General features: G+C 35.7%; 2 protein-coding genes across 4 annotated transcripts in view; one reads left to right on the top strand and one right to left on the bottom strand.

Moving 5' to 3' along the window:
- The window catches only part of LOC131436024 (uncharacterized), a 156,253-nt gene extending 145,230 nt beyond the window's left edge, over positions 1-11,023 (top strand). For both annotated transcript variants that reach the window (XM_058604445.1, XM_058604444.1), the window contains one exon: positions 113-11,023. In XM_058604445.1, the coding sequence (XP_058460428.1) occupies positions 113-1,382 (1,270 nt within the window). In that variant the 3' untranslated portion in view covers positions 1,383-11,023. The remainder of the gene's footprint in view (positions 1-112) is intronic.
- A 2,028-nt stretch (positions 11,024-13,051) lies between these two features.
- The window catches only part of LOC131435857 (sodium- and chloride-dependent glycine transporter 2-like), a 28,801-nt gene continuing 23,959 nt past the window's right edge, over positions 13,052-17,893 (bottom strand). For both annotated transcript variants that reach the window (XM_058604094.1, XM_058604095.1), the window contains exon 7: positions 13,052-16,028. In XM_058604094.1, the coding sequence (XP_058460077.1) occupies positions 15,939-16,028 (90 nt within the window). In that variant the 3' untranslated portion in view covers positions 13,052-15,938. The remainder of the gene's footprint in view (positions 16,029-17,893) is intronic.

Here is a 17,893-nt window from a genome sequence, read left to right as displayed (position 1 = left end):
AGTGTCACTACATTCACAGCTAATAGTCGAATCACAATCGGACTTGCACATGAGCGTGTTGGCAAACAACGATTATATTATAATTAAAGTTTTCCGTTTTCTTCTTACACAGCTCCCTACTTATCGTGTACGAAGGCTACGAAGAACCGCCTGCGGCACCGGTGTTCATCGAACCTCATCCGACGGGCGACGATTACCATCTGCTCGAGACGGAATCCAACTCGTACTGTTACGATGCTGACGCATCGAACAGTTCTATCGAACAATGCAATCTCTCCTCGTCTCATGAGGACATGATCACCAGTTCTGCCCATCATCGCCTGAATGCGTCTATGGCAACGGTTGCGGCGGCTGCAGCAGCTGCGAAAGCAGCATCCTCATCTGCTTGTCCCGTTACTTCGCAATCCGTCACGTCGGCAGGATCTCCCTCGTCGATGGAACCTACGACAAAACCTTTTGCCGGCGTTAGTGATTGCGGAACTGGTCAGATGAAAGTTCCCTTCGTTCCGATTTCCGAAGAAACAGTATACCCGGGAGTAGTCGGCGATTCTCCCATGGTTGTCCCACAGGAAACTGGGCAGAACATCATTAGTTCTAGTCCACATTCGATGGACTCGTGGATGAACTACAGTAGTAATAGTAGCAGCGATGATTACGCGTCTGCTTTTGTAGTGCCGACGCATGTGCAAAAACCCAAACCCGATAAGAGTCCCAGCTTTGATGGTGGCTTCAGTGGGCGTGTTGTTCCACCGGTTCGGAAGGTGAGCAGTGTGGAAGCGATGGAAGCGGATCGCGAACGCTGTTTACCGTCTCATACGGATATCTCGGTAACGATTACACCAACCACGGAAGTATCAACGGCAGCAACGGCATCGACAGTGCCGACGAGTAATAATTGTTACGACAGTATTAGTATTAGTAATACCAATAGCAACAGTAGCTACGGCAAGGTTCACGATCAGTCTGATGCCGGCTATCACGAAGATGAGGGGGTGGATGATCTCGATGATGATGAAGAGGAAGGTGCCGTGGACGATGAGGACGAGGATGAGCATCTCCTGCAGGAGGCGGCTGTCAGTTCGAAGCGGTTACGTGGCAAAGAAAAAAGTGGTAGTAGATCAGCTAATGTTCACCAAACTCTACGAAGAAAATGGAGCTGCAAGTCAAAATCTTCGTCGACTGGTGGAAACAGTACAGGAAATTGTGCCCTCGGAATGGCTGATGTGCGAATAATCGACTTTGCACATACCACATTCGAGATCAAGAAAGGAAACTCTATGTGCAGCATTAGTTCCAAGGTGCATCATGGACCGGACAGCGGGTTCCTTAGAGGGCTGGACAGTTTAAAACGGATCCTGAATGAAATCTGCGAAGAACACTAAGCGTAAGCTACGAGAATGCTTCTTCCCTGCAGTTAGATACTGGCAAAACACGCACGTCGATTCGTGTGGGTATGTCCAGAATTTCTCTCTCTCTCTCTCTCTCTCAGTGTGCTAGGGAAGACGCCGAAGGTGTGCTAACCAAATTGCATCACCATGCATGCGGCGGGATCAGTTTCTATAGCAGTTACTTTGTGGAAGAGTGTCTAAACGAAGAAACACGTTTTTGTGAAATATTGTGATACTAAAGCATTTTTCATCCAAGTACATATATAAAGTATATATTTAATATCAGAAGAAATTAAACTCATAGAAGCGAAGCGTTACTTTTAGAAGAAAATTCCTTATCAGAAAAGGAGGCAATCTTATCGGTTTTTAGCTGTTTCAGTGCAATTCAATATCGTTCTGTCCTGTACGTTTGAATGGGGTGCACTTTTTTGTTTGAGTTCGTTTACTTCCGTTCCGTTTTGATTTCCAGTTTTCCCGAAGATGGCCGCAAGAGATGCTCATGTAAGTATCGAAATGATTCACCAGACACTGATGCTTGTAGAATCGTAAAATCAAAGCTTCTTCAATCAACTAAAACTTGAAAACTAAAACTACACACCAAATCATGTTTACGGATGTTAGTAAAATTTTACTGACTTTCAAACAGCTGAACAGTTTGTAAAAAAGTAAAATTTTACCATTTTGTAATCATCTCAGTAGAAGTTTCATTGGTAGAGTGCACTGAACATCTTCCTGTTATAATTATACCTACTTGTACATCATCCATTACTGACGTTCGGTAAAATTTACAGATAATCCGTAAATATAAGAGCGCCGTGAACTTCGGTAAACAAATGTACAAATTTATCGATGCAAGACTAGAATTTCACGTTTCAACTTCCGAAAATGATTTAATTTGACAGATATGATTCTCACCGAAGGAGTCAGTAATGTTTACCGAAATTTTTAACCACTATCAATTGATTCACTGAAAATTGGCAAAATTATTGTACTAAATTGGAAAAAGTAATGGTATTTCGATATTTACAGATCATGCCAGTAAAATTAAAGTGAATGTATGGGATTTGCCGGAATCCGGTAACTCATTGACAGATGACTGTGAATTGGATACACTTTACTGATTGACCTGTGAAAATAATGTTTTACAATTAATATCTGAAAAAAAATTCTGTTTATTCTGGACATTATATAACAATTTCAGATAAAACCAGGAAGATGCTTGTTTAAAAATATGAAGCAGAAAAATAAGATGATTAGTATGCTACATTAAAATTTTTATTTACTGAAAAAATACTTCAATTCAACCATTATTGATAGATACGATAATACACACCAATATTTGGTTTAGCTGTTCGGTATTTTTACGGCTTTTGCCACTGTCAGTAACATTTTATTGACATCGTGGTAGGAAAATTTAAAATAGTATTGTTTCAAAAAAATAAAACTAAAATGCATTGAACTGTCGGTTTCAAAACAAAAACTGCTCATCATTCCTTAGTTGTTTTTATTGATATTATCGGATGTATCGATAGGTTTTAACATAACGATGAATAAATTACCGAACACTCTGTAATTAATTCAATTACCGAACTGTCAGCTATTGAAAAGTGGTTAAAAATTACCGAATTCTGCGGAATGATCTAGGTGGGTACGAAGTCGCTCCTAATTATTGAAACATTTATCTTATTTATAAAACACCTCGATGTTTTGCATCTTCGTTCTCTTTGAAAGGGTTACCATTCCTAAGAAACCATGACTCTTCATCCGACTGGAACTGATGGAAACGCTTGGTCGATGGTCGAAACAAATCCACACTGTCTTAAAGACGGACTGAGTATTGAATTCTTACTCGACTGCTCGTTTCTAAGGCTGCATACAGATTGAACGCGAGAAGCTGAGCCGAGCAGGTGACTGACATTAGCAGACCAGAAGCGGGAAAGATACTAGCAGCAAATCGAAGGGATTCTGGCAGAGTAAGCTCAGCTTTCACTCTGACAGGGTCCCTTTGATTTGCTATAAGTACATTTCCCGCTTTGGTTAGCGCCAAGCTCAGCTCAGCTTCCGGCCTCCACTCTGTTTGCAGCCTAAGACTAACCATTTCGCGGTTAATTTTAACTTTTGGTTGAAATCTGAAACTTGAGTGGTTATTTTGTGTCGAGGAGTTAAATTTTACTAAAAATGCGGCCCATTTCAAAATTTGACGGACGGAAAGTTATTTGGGTTTATTTTCCACTGGAAAGAATTTCAACTAAAGAATTAATATTAGAATTTTCGTTGCAAGATTTTTTTCAGTGTTGGAAAATAACCATCGATCTTTCAAAAAGAACCATGCTCTCGTTGGTTTCCTTTTGTTGATTTCCCGGCAAATTTCAACAGTTTGTGCTGGAATTCTATGAAGAATTGGTCATTTATCAGTTTCATATTCACTTAAATAAAATTTTCTGTTCAAATGCAATTAAAAGTCAGCAGAAAAACGGGAAAAATCATAGAAGAAAAAGAAGAAAACGATTGAAAACTCAGTAAAGGCTCAATAACATTCGACAACTGGCTTATAGAACAAGTGCCCAAATACATTAGGATGTCAGCTCAGGCGTATTTATTATTTTACAGCTACAGTTTACTAATAGCATTGGAAACACACGCTAACCTTTGTTGACTGTTGAAGGAGCCACCTGTCTCAACTCGTCTGTCTGCGACGAGACTTTGCGCGTAATCACCTCAAAATTTGGCGAACAAGCTGCTTCAAATTGCAAGGCCGATTCCTCTAAAGCTAAATTTTTATTTGTGATCAACCGTTTTCAATTGGATTGGGACGACTAAGATGGCCAATCCAAAGTCGTTGTACGCTTGAAGAATCCAATTCTCACTTTTCTTCTTGTACCAATATTCAGCATTCGACAATCTTTCAATCAAGGCATATTTTCTCCAGTTCAAATTGTTCTAGAACTCATGCAACTTTCTTGCAAAAAACAACACTGTAAAAAACTTATTTTCAAGATTTTTTCGCCAGCCAGCTTTCCTTATAGTAGCCCTTAAGGACTATTCACACATTTCAGTTCCGTGACGGTTCAGTGAAAGTGCCTTCAGTGCGCCGTCAGTGTTCTTTTTTTGTCGGAATCCTTTCGTTCTGTATCCGTTCCGGCACAGCAAATGCAGTGACATACCGACTTCAGTGAAAATAAAAAAATATCGGTGACGACGTCCGGCAAACAGGACGGACGCTACACTGACGGCGAGCTGCACTGAAACGGTACGGTGCCGGATAGGTGTGAATGCGCGCTTAGAAAACAAATGAAATAATATCAGTATCCGTGCACGGTGCCGTGCCGGCACTGAACTGGACCGAATAGGGTAACAGGGGTATTTTGGCCCACTTTAGGATTGATTTTATTTTGGCCCACTTTGTAAAAATATCCCCCAAATGTTGTAATATCTTTGAAAAATTCTTCCGCAATAGGTAATTTAATGTGATTAGTTTCAAATTGATGCAACATGGGTTACTTAACATCGATTAAATCCATAAAGTTTGTTAGGTGGGCCAAAATATATGAAGTGGCCAAAATACCTCTGTTACCCTATATGTGAATAGTTCTTTACACGAGCATTACACTGATAAAAATTTGTACGATCGATTCATATGTAAACAGCAATTCAATTTAATGTGCTTTTTCATTTCAATACAAAACCAATGCCATTTGTTTCAAGATTTCATGTGCAAATTCACTAAGATGCAAGATCAGATTTTTTTCCATATAGCATTGATGTGTTTTTCCTTTGGATGTGATGTGTTTTGCTATTGAATTGAACTACATGTGTGAAACACTTCATTTTCAAGTGGAAATGAATACAGCACAAATGTATGTGCAAAACACTTGATTCGGTCAACCGTGTTTCAATTGAAATCTATATGAAAAACAATGTGACATTCATATGAAATATATATAGAATCTGGAGGTAACGATATATCTTATCATTTTTATGTGCATTTTAGATAAATGTAACATGATTTCCACTAAATATCAACAGGTTTTACATTCATTTTAGGAATTGAGTGTATATTTTCAAAAGTTTCATGTGTTCCACAAGTAGTGATAGTTCAAATGCTTTGCACATCATGCTAGCATGCAAATTATTTTCAGTGTATTTTTGTCATTTTGAATGATGACTAAGTAATGATGTATTTCAAATTTGATAGAAATCTCGTCATTACTGCACCATTACATATCATTAAAATGATATTATTTTTTAGTAATGACATTTTTAATGGCTCGTGTAAGGGCCGCTTATGAATTGAAGGTTAAATTATAGATACTCACAGATGATAGTATGATAGATTGGTTCACGATAACGTGTAATATATATCATTTGGATAAATGTAATCTGTTGGTACAAAAAAAATCAGTTGAGAGCAGGACTTTTTTTGTTACTTCTCTCTAAGCCACTTTTACGCGGCGGGCAGATTTCCCAGACGGCTGGCTATGTCTGCCAACCATTTTCGACGGAATTCTGCCAGAATTCCGGCAAAAGTCTGACAACAATTCAACAACAGTTTCTGGCGGAGAATTTCGCCTAGCGGTTATTAACGGTTCTGTTTCTGTCGGATTCTTGCCATACAAAATTGGTAGAATCGGTTCTACATTTTTAGCGTCTTGGTTTTATTTTTTCAATGAAAAGTACATATGAAAGGCAATAAGTTATTGCTTCGCTTTTGTTATGTATAGAAATTCGCTTTTGTTATGTATTGAAATTCAACCCCTTCGAGACCACAATCCAGAAAAATATTTTCCTAAATTGGCCGTTAAATGACAATTGTTTTTATAACCAGAATATTTATACAATGATGGTTCTTATTACGGGTATCACTTCACGGTGAAAATCGAGTGAAGTGAATTTAGGTCCTTAGCACGGAAATCGCTTCAAAGACAAAAGTAATTATTTGAATGAACTTGATGTCATTATGAACATCACGCCACCAACATTTCGTTGAAAAAAGGAGTTTTTCCACTACAGTGATCACTTCACAATGCGTGATACTGGTAATGGGGAAAATCAAGTAAAGTGACATGTAAGTGAAGTGAATGTGAAAGTGGAAGTGAGAATGGTAATAAGGGCCGATATTTTGTATTAATCGATGTCTTTGTCTTCCAAACCTAGTGCGTCACTGAAAACATTATCAATATTAACTATAAAAATATTGTAAATCGTCTACTCTAAAAATTCAGTCATTTTTTATTGTTGATGTTTTTATTGCACAAACCAATAATTCTTGTTGCTAGAGAATATTACCTTTTAAATCTGCAATTGCATTTAATTTTACCAGACGATTTATTTCTCTATTTGCTCTAATTTTTGATTTGAAAACGTTGTAAACTTCGGTACAACAGGCAGCGAAAAGGTTAAAACAACTGTCCAACTCCTTTGCAGAGATGCCAGGTAAAATTTTCATGTCTACAAATCCTCCAAAGCAAGTGTCAAATTTTACAAATATGACGAGAAAAACCAAATAAGAAGCCCGACGCTATTTTAAAAGTCTGTAAAGAGTCTGCTAACAAAAAAATTCGGCAAAATTACATGCAAATCTGCAACCTGGCATTTGTAATTCTGACGCTCATTATTTCGCTATTCTGTGGGTATTCTGTCGCATTCTATGCCACGCTGAAAACCACAATAATATATTAAAACGATTTATTGTGGTATTTTCTTGCACTTGAAATTTATAAAAGACATTACACAGTAACACAGACTAACAGACAGGACACTCAAATTAGATTCTTCAATCATTTTAACGGTCATTTCGAATATTCCTTTATTTGGGACAGTACTCACATGTGTCATGATGGCGCCACATTACCCTATCAAAAACATCCTGTCTGTCATCTATACTGTGTTTATTTTTTTCATTTACCAACAGAGTTGCCATTCATGCAGAATTACCTGTAATGTATTGATTTGTATACGTCCATGCAAATTTCATGCAGGATTCAGATTTAATACATATTGCCAAAACTATATACAGAATTATGCCTACTTCTCATCCTCAAACGCAATACAAAATCGAACCCGTTTTGCTACAATATTTACTTGCTTCTGGTCTGCCGCCACCTAATTTCGGGTGAAAACTACCAAAACAATAAAAAAATAGTCTAGATGAACAACGTTGAGACAAATAAATGGTTACCTTCCAACATCGCGAAAAAATTAAATATATTATCAACGTAGTCCAATAATTTATTGTGACGATTCATTTGCAAAAATTTTGATGAAATCAGGCATCACTGCAAGCAGTGGATCAGTGTTGACAAACGAGGGGAAACCAACTAGTAAAAAAACTTTTACGTAACACAAGGGGTGTACCGATAGTAAATAGTTTGCGCAGTACAATATAGGTGGAACTAGTGCCACAGACTAACAGACATGACAGTATGAGTAAATTCTTATCAAAATAATTTTTCGTGATGCACTAGTTCCACCTATATTGTACTGCGCGAACTAATTACTATCGGTACACCCCTTGTGTTATGTAAAAGTTTTTTTACTAGTTGGTTTCCCCTCGTTTGTCAACACCGATCAGCTGCTTGCAGGGATGCCTGATTTCATCAAAATATTTGAAAATGAATCGTCACTATAAATTATTGGATTACGTTGATAACATATTGAACTTTTTCGCGATATTGGAAGGTAACCATTTATTTGACTCAACGTTGTTCATCTAGACTATTTTTTATTGTGTTGGTAGTTTTCACCCGAAATTAAGTGGCGGCAGACCAGAAGCAAGTAAATTTGTAACAAAACGGGTTCGATTTTGTGTTGCGTTTGAGGATGAGAAGTAGGCACAATTGTGTAAATAGTTTTGGCAATATATATTAAATCTGTATTCTGCATGAAATTAGTATGGACGTATACAAATCAATACATTACAGGTAATTCTGCATGAATTTTTTATCGTGATGTCACGAATGAACAAAAATTCATCCTTGACAGTTCAGCGGTACTGTTTACAAACAAGCTTAAATAAAACTTAAATAAAAGCTTAAATAAACATTTTAAACAATCATCTTTACACTTGGCAACTAGTCACTTTTATTTAATAAATCTCATAAACAAACCGTATTCAATCTTGAGCAAATGTTTTATTACTCTATTTAGGCGATATAGACCGTAAATGCTCTCATCCAATTTGTCAACAGACAAACAAAAAAATCTCTGTTTACAAACAGTACTGCTGAACTGTCAAAATGTGGAATGATACAAGAATAACATAGAACAGAGTTGAATGCTACGGAATGAATATGTAAACAAACCACAAATAGCTGTCGAACGATGCTCGTTCGACTCATTTATGTCACTGGAAATTAAATAATTTTCTAGGCACGATCGGTTGTTCCACTTGAATCAGTTTCAAGTCGGAAATCCTAATGTCTTTCGTCTCCAATTTTTGACGAATTTAATGGGTACAATAGCGTTTCGACTCATATTAAGGAAAATCTGTCTGTTCGGAAAATTGAATGTGCACAGGGGCCTTTAGATGTAATATTTTAAACAAATTTTTACTGTAGTGTTATTCCATTTGCTGGGGATTTTGTTATGTTCACATTTTCTCTTATTTAAACGACTAAGTATAATAGTCGATATATATTTTTGCCACATTTAGATAACCAGAGACTATTTGATAGAAACAGAAAATGAAAATTGTAGAACGATAGTTCTCAAGGGAGAGCAAGGAGGTGAAGATATATAACGGGAAGGTAAGAAGTGACAAGGGTTATTTAGGCAAGAAGAAATCTTCTATTAACTTAACTTATATCTTCTACCAGACGTGTCGAGCTTAAGCATCTTAGCAATGCAAATAACTAGAGTCTCTGGTATGCCGGAAAGTTTGGTGTGGTTACTTATTTATTTATTTTATTGAGCATCTTATTCGTGGTTTTAGTTTGCATATGTAAATGAAATGTACCCCAACCAAACGTGATTCAGAACTTTTGTATCGTGCATTATTTGAAATATTGTAAATGTTTGTAAAATTTATTTAGCGAATTAGTCTAGGTTCTTAAATCAATCTCATTAATTTCCGAATGGCACAACGCATTATCTCACATCACAATCATGGTTGAATTTGATCGAAAAGAAAAAAATTAATATAAAACATAAAACTAAAATGACATGTGATTTGTTTTAACTGGAGAAAATCGAGAAAAGGCTCATCTAAAAGATAGTAAATTCAAATGTAATCATGTATTGCCGTAAAACTCCGTGGTTTATGTATGAGATATGGCCTAAGCCAGGTTAGGAAGTAAAAACGAACAAACAAAATAGAAATTATCCTCCAGGGAGATTTGATTTATATTCAAAATTCCAATACCATAAGCCCGATTCTATTATTTTCAATATGCTGGTTTTCAGTAATACAATCTGTTGTTGGGTGTTAATTATTAGCTCTAGTGAGATGCAAAAAATGTAATAACGACAGTCGGGTAAGGCCAAACCAGAGCGGATGTAAGAAGAGTGGTCGTTATGTTGACAACACGTCAATAATTTCATCCGAAATGTTTTTTTTTTTCATTTAATAAAATCCGAAATGTTTGCAATTTTTTATACTTTATATTGAATTTGACATGTCGGCTCGTTTTGAATATTGCTATCATCACTCTCCTTACATCCACTCATGCCAAACTCCTAGAAATCGGTCATTTTAATGGAATTGGATAAACATATCCGTACCTGTTCGTCTTTAATAAGCTCAGTTCCTGAGATAAAATTGTACAAGGTGGCAAAACATTAATTAACTTATTTGTTACCTATACCTTATGATCTTAATTTCCGATCCATAAATAGATAGATGACTAAACTAGTGAAATCAGAAAACCTAATCGATCCGTTCTAGTGTCAATATAAACAACTTTTAAGCGAATCATAAACTGCAACCGATTGTTGAATACACCAAACCAGGTAACAAATCATTTAATAACCGTTATTTAGCCATAATATCCAAAATGTCGGATTGCCAAGTATAACGGAACCCATTATTGAGAACTTCTATTCATTCAAGACCAGAAAAAAGGTAAAATTGACAAAAAACATATTTATCGAAAAATTTATTAGAGACTTACAAGTTTTTCTCTGACAAATTATTATTATTGATTGCAAGCACAAATGAAAATACACTGTGTGATCAAATAGGCCAATTCCATCCTCCATGCCTTTGATTTATATCACAAATCATATTTCCTTTTCCTTAAATTATAGCTATTTTTGCCTGAACTTGGAAATAAGACCCGATAAAGTAGAATATTATTAACAATAGTAGCAACAGGAAACAATTAGACATACTTGTTTAAACAACCGTTCGGATTGGTGGAACACTACAAACAATAACAACAAAATCCATGATGTAAATATGCATCCACAGATTGTAGAGCAGCTGTGAACTCGTTTATCTGATAAAGCTCTTGCTTGCCGAACGTTGTTTGAATCGTATTTGCTATGTACAATTAAAAAGTTAGAGAAAACAAAATTGAATTCCAGTAGTCGTTACCTGGTATCTAAAAAGTATCTATAAAAAGTCAATATATATTTTGTTGTGTACAAAACTGAGTCAACATGGGTAAACAATAAAACAACAATTTGAAAAAATGTAATACTTCACGTCTTACTGTTTGCCTTCATCATGATGACATTCCGAAATGTTTTCTACACCCAGGAAATTATTTTATATTGAGGCTGTGAACCATTTCGCGGTTAATTTTAACTTTTGGTTGAAATCTGACACTTGAGTGGTTATTTTGTGTCGAGTAGTTAAATTTAACTAAAACAGTCGCTCATTTCAAATTTTGACGGACGGAAAGTTATTTGGGTTTATTTTCCACTGGAAATATTTTCAACTAAAGAATTAATATTAGAATTTTCATTGCAAGATTTTGTTCAGTGTCGGAAAATAATCATCGATCTGTCTAAAATAATCATGCTCTCGAGCAGGCTTATTTTTGACAACATCAAATTCACCGCCCGAGTGTCAGATTTTAATCAAAAGTTAAAATTAACCGCAAAATGGTTCACAGCCTCAATATAGTTGGGACAATCTCATACAAAACTCTTTCAATATTGATTCCAGTGTTGAATGTAACATTGGACGTTGAACCTCATCGATTCTATGTTAGATCGACGTTTTTTGTGTAGATTTTCTCCAAAGTGCAACCGTGGTTCCTATCTGACAGTGAGAATGGTAACATGTATTAAGGTACAGATAACAACCCGACAGAGTCGAATGCTATTGCCACTTCAGATCGGAGGTGACATTATTCGTGTGTAGCTGATTTATCACCTCCGTATATCTTATCTCGACGGTGTTGGCTGCTACTTGAACGATTATTTGCTGCTGTGTTTTGCATCGCTATCACAAGAGTCGTTTCGGAGGTGTAAACATTTGCGGAGTTAATAAAATCTCGACTGCGTTGTCATCTTTTCCGTTCGATATCAAAATTGACACTTAGCCTGTGAATCATTTCGCGGTTAATTTTTACTTTTGGTTGAAATCTGACACTTGAGCGGTTATTTTGTATCGAGTAGTTAAATTCACGCCTTTTTTTTGAGAACGGCCAATAAGCCATCCATCAACATTCACTTTGAAGAGTAATTTCGAATGACTCGGCATTCGCTGAGAGTAAGTCATAATAGTAAACGGCAGAGAAAAGTTTTCTCTTTCGTCTGTTGATAAATTTAATACTCTATCTTTCATAGCTCGCTTGCAATTTCTTTCGAAAGTGGAAGTTGACAGGTGGCTTATTGGCCGTTTTCAAAAAAAACGCGTGAATTTAACTAAAACTGCGGCCCTTTTCAAAATTTGACGGACGGAAAGTAATTTGGGTTTTTTTTATTTTCCACTGGAAATAACTTCAACTAAAGAATTAATATTAAAATTTTCATTGCAAGATTTTTTTCAGTGTCGGAAAATAACCATCGATCTGTCAAAAATAACCATGCTCTCGAGCAGGCTTATTTTTGACAACATAAAATTAACCGCTCGAGCACCAAAAGTTAAAATCAACCGCAAAATGGTTCACAGCCTCAGAATTGTTACCGAAGCAGTCGGTCGATATAATAATACTTTGATTCAGACTGTTTTCGAACACCAACGTAAGGTACAACAAAATCACAGATTAACAGACTTGACAGTACGAGTAAATTCTTCTAAAAATAAATTTTCGTGGGATTCCATCTATATTGAACTGCGCGACCTATATACTATAGGTACACCCCTTGTGTTATGTAAAAGTGTTTTACTATATGATACTATTTGTGTAATAATATAACAAAGTTTCTTGTTCAAAGGTTTGATAGTGGTATGTAAATATTTGGAATATTATAAATTTGAGGAATTAGAATTGCTAAAAAATATATAAATCAAAGAAAAACAACCCTTCATTGTTTTATTTTGAAAGAAATCATTTTACTTTGAAAAATTGAAGAAAATATAAAATTTTAACATTTTTAAGCGAAAATACTAATCATTTTAAGTGATTAGCTTATCATTTATTTCAACTGCCAGATTTTTAAATTAAAAGCACTACAGACACTACGAACAGTAAAGTAATTATTTTTTTTTCAAAATATTCATTGAAACAAACAAATCCACTGAGAAAATTCAAGTATTTTGTTTAATAGTTTAAAGCAACAATATTTGCCAAATTAAGCCAAAGTTCGTTTTGTCACTATTTCAATAAAACAAATCGTTGCGTGAAACTCAAATTTAGTTACATTTACAATGTTTTTTTATGTGTGTTTTGAAATATGTGTTTCCATATCTCGAATCTTATTGAACAATCCAAATGATTCACGTTTTCTTACAGTTCACCTAACCGAACTTTGTGTTCAAATTGACTCTTCTCACTTCAGGGGCAAGCCACTTTGCAAGCGTATGAGTAATGTCAAAAATGCGGTCGTAAAAAAAATTCCTGCGCTTCTTTCCTGATTTTAGTCAATAAATCTTCCATATGGTTGAAAAATAAACAAATCAGTTCATTCAGCTTACAATTGAAATTCAAGAAAAGCAAAAAACATAGTCTAAAACTCCTCCGTTTTCCTAAAAACTGTTCGAGAAAATTATATCAGTTTCAGCTTACTTCTACTAACACATTTGATTAGCAACGCACACATTCCTATATGGATTTTCTCTTGCAGAAATTTGTTCGAAATAAAGATTTACGTACCATTTTTAGCTATCCCGCAAAATAGAAACCTTCAATTTAATACGCAAAAGGTAATGAAAACGGAAAACTGCTTTTTAACAGAAAATATTTAGTTTTGATTATTTCGTGCAGCGCAACCTAATATTAATGCATTGAAGCAGTGTTGCTAACTTTCTTCTGCTTGGCGTCTCCTCACTTGAGATGACAACGATTTGATGGCACAGCAACTTAGGTTATATTGCCAGTGATTTTCGTTTATAGTCCAATGGACTTTCTTTTCACTGGACTACAAGCGAAAATCTCGCTGTGTGGCTACGTCGAGTCGTCAATGTACGGACTAAAATCCTTTCTTGCGAAATACTCGAGCTTTCTCCGAACTAACAAGACACAACGTGCTCACCCGTTGAGAGTTTCACCGGAAGTCGAATATTCACTGTTCATGCTGGGAGCGTAAAAACTTCAAGAAACAACAATACATATAGCAAACAAATTTCTTCTTAACAGTTTATTTCATTTAACCTGATTAGCCACAAAAGATTCACATATTTGCTTACAAAATCAATGAACTATTTACTAGTTTTGTGGACAGACATCCATAGTGGTTTGTTATTGATACATAATTTATATTCGTTGAAAAAATTATATACCTTATGATCAAAAAAGAACCGGAATTTTCATTTTAAAATTCCCGCGCTTGTCCAATCGGTAAACTTTTATTCTCTCAACGTTGGCAACACTTTTATACACATTCTGTCAAATTTTGACGCATATCGTACGATTAGTTTTTGTTTGGCGTCTATACAAAGAAGTTGAAAAATTTTCGTGTGGCGATTTTTATAATGGATGAAAATTTAGAACAACAGCTCGCCTTCGAAGCCTTCGGTCGATTGTTGTGCGGTTTCGACGTCATATTCATAGATCCACACAGATTATCCACACCTCATCACCAGTTATGATGCATTCGATGAATGTTGGGTCACTATCTGCTTTGGAAATCATCTCTTTGGGCACATCAACACGACGCTGTTTTTGAATGAAATTCAGCTTTTTGGCACCAGCCGAGTAGCGACGCGTTTCAATCCCAAAACATCAGTTAAAATGTGTTCGGCTGATCCATAAGAGATGCCCAACAACACAGCAATCTCTCTAATCAGTACAGAACGATTTTGCAACACGATTTGCTTCGCCGATTCAATATTTTCTTCAGTAACAGATGTTGTTGGGCGGCCAGGGATCTTATCATGATCCAAGCTTGTACGACCATCTTTGAAGCGTTTATACCACTCGTATGCCTGTGTTTTTCCTAGACACGATTCACCAAAGGCCTTTTCCAACATTTTCAACACTAAAATTCATTTGCAACACAAAATTTGATGCACGCACGTTGTTCTAAATTTTCATCCATTATAAAAATCGCCACACGAAATTTTTTCAACTTCTTTGTATAGACGCCAAACAAAAACTAATCGTACGATATGCGTCAAAATTTGACAGAATGTGTATAAAAGTGTTGCCAACGTTGAGAGAATAAAAGTTTACCGATTGGACAATCGCGGGAATTTTAAAATGAAAATTCCGGTTCTTTTCTGATCATAAGATAAGTTCCCGAATTCGTGAAAAACAAAACAAAATCCAGATGCAGTTTAAGTTTTATTACTGCAATAAAAGATATATGGTGTTTATAATACAGAATATCGTTTACGCTGAATATGCTTTGACAAATATTCGTCTATTAAGTAGTTTTGCGCTGATATCTGAAAACAATTAAGATCTTTATGAATCTTTGAATGATACTGCATTTCATACTTAGTTGGGAGAAGATCATCACAAACATCAAAACATCATTAAGATCGGCGAATTGGATTTCATTAAAATTGTAACAACAGGAAAGACATAAGTGCTTGATTAAATAACTAAATTTTTCTGATAAAAATGCTTTATGCGATGCCATTTCTCCCTCTGGTTTATGTAAATTAGGATAAGGCAAGATACGTATCTAATTAAAAGTAGTATAAGATAATCATGTGTATCTTTTCATTGGTAAACGAAATTTAAATCAAATAGCAATTAATATTGCACCATCAAGAAAATTTCCATATAAATATTTACTGGAAACGCCTGTTCTGGATGCGATATTTTTGTATCCAACCAACAACAGCTTCGAAGTGTGCCCGCAATTGGCGAATGAGTAATTAATAGACCAAACAAAAAAAACACGGATATTTAAACTTAAGTGCAGTGAGCAAAAGCAAACAATACAATTATAGGTTGGTAAACTTAGAGATAAGATGTTCCCGTTCAGATACTGCCACTGCAGACTGTTGTTTGTTCGCTAAATCCTACGAGAACAGCTTTAACGATGCTGTCACTAGATTTCAATGCCATGATCATCGTACTGGAATTGATGCCCCCGAGCCGCCTTCCACTCGTCGGTTGGTTTGAGAAGATTAACCACTTTCTGGAACGATAAAATAGCATAGGATAAGCGCACGATGGTAAATAGACAGGTGGCGAGATTTTTCTATGTGTCAGTGTAACTGCGATTGTCATTTTTTTTGAAAAACAAGAAGCTTTGAGGAAGAAAAGTATGAAATCGAGCGTTTCAGGATCATACTTCGAATCACGTCCAGTTGCTATAACCGAGAACAAAATTTTATTTCATATTTACCAAGACGGGAATACTTGATAACTTGGAGAATTTGGGCTACATTCCCGAAAACACTACATATTTGCTCTGAAATAGAATTTTGAGCCGTTTTGTTCCGATGTTTACTTGCTTGTATCCCGGTGCCATACTTAATTTCGTGAAAAAAATACAAACACAGCCAAAAGCGCCCTATCTCGCCACCCGTGTTAATTCTACATCAAGGAATAAGCGTTACTGCAGATTTCATTCCTTTCGAATGTACTTCTATTTTATGATATACGAAAATCAGACGATTTTGTAATATCCTTTCAGTTGATATTGTGCTCAAATGAAACAGAACGATAGTGGAAAATTACTACCGCAATGATACTTTTCTTATTAATTTTTAAATGAGACATCGATAAATTTCGAAGTTTCCTGACTACTATTTCGCCCGCTTTTGAATTAGAAAAGAGGACTAACATAATAGAGTTTATTTTTGAAATCAAGTAAATTCGATAAATTCAATTAGTTTGAGTGTTTAGTGAGACCAGTTTTAAAGGCTCAAAGTCTTTTCAAACCTTTCAGTTCCGGTTTAAAGCCGGTGGACCAACGGTAATATTCTTCCACTTGTGTGTATTCACACCTATTCGGCACTGTTCCGTGTCGGTACTGAGCCGGACAAGTGTGTTTACACGTATTGAAACGTGTGGAAAAATATTGGTGTTCATGTCTGGAGCTGTCCCGGCACTGAGACAGACCGTCAAGGTTTGACACGTACGAATTTGACTTATTTCTCACCTACTTGTATGCACGAGATTCGATGGGGACTCGCCTGAGGCCGCCAGTTCGTATAAAAATGTGTCGCTCATAATTTGTTCGAAAAATGTGAGACCTGATTATGTGACATCTTACAACTCCGCAAACGCACGGATACCCTTCAGATCACAAAATTGCAATTGTTGTTTTTATTGTGCTGAATAGATATTTTTGCAGTATGAATGTTGTAATTTCATTTGCGGACAGTTTTCGGATTCATCAATGTAATTAAAATGCTTATCACCTCAAAATAGGTGCAGAGGTGAAGTAATGGTGTTAATATTTACTCAAAAAGCCATTACTAGCATCAGCAACATACTTGGAAAGGAATTGAAAATGCTCTTCTAGCGAACCATTTTACAAGTGAAGTAAATACTGCTTGGAGCCATGTGAATCTTTTGATGATTAATTCCATCTCGGATATTACAATCAATCGATACATTTCTATATCATCAGTTAGTTTAGTGTTAAAACTATAAGCAGCTACTTAGACACAATTACGTTGTTCGAACAGTATATTTGACTGCTTTTTTCCCTAACTTAGATTTCTATATTTATACTTATCTGTACCAAAAAAGTGTTAGAGATGTAATTGGATGACGTGAATACGATTAAAACTAACACGTTCCTTGCTCTATGCACAAAAATATGTTAACCTCTAAAATTACATTCTCATAAGTTCATAGATTGTGTGAATTGTGCAAGATTTCAATTCTTTACCCTCCGAATTTTAACGGTACAGTGCGACGAATTAACGACACATTTTTTCTAACTCACAAATTAATGAGACAGGCATCAAAAATTGTTCACCTGTCGAAGTATACACAGTACGAATTACAATAATTCAAATGGAAGAGAATATCAAAAATTTCTTGAAT

The sequence above is a fragment of the Malaya genurostris genome, chromosome 3, assembly GCF_030247185.1.
Source record: "Malaya genurostris strain Urasoe2022 chromosome 3, Malgen_1.1, whole genome shotgun sequence".
In the NCBI taxonomy this organism is placed as follows: Eukaryota; Metazoa; Arthropoda; class Insecta; order Diptera; family Culicidae; genus Malaya; species Malaya genurostris.
This window is presented reverse-complemented; position numbering and strand designations above follow the sequence as displayed.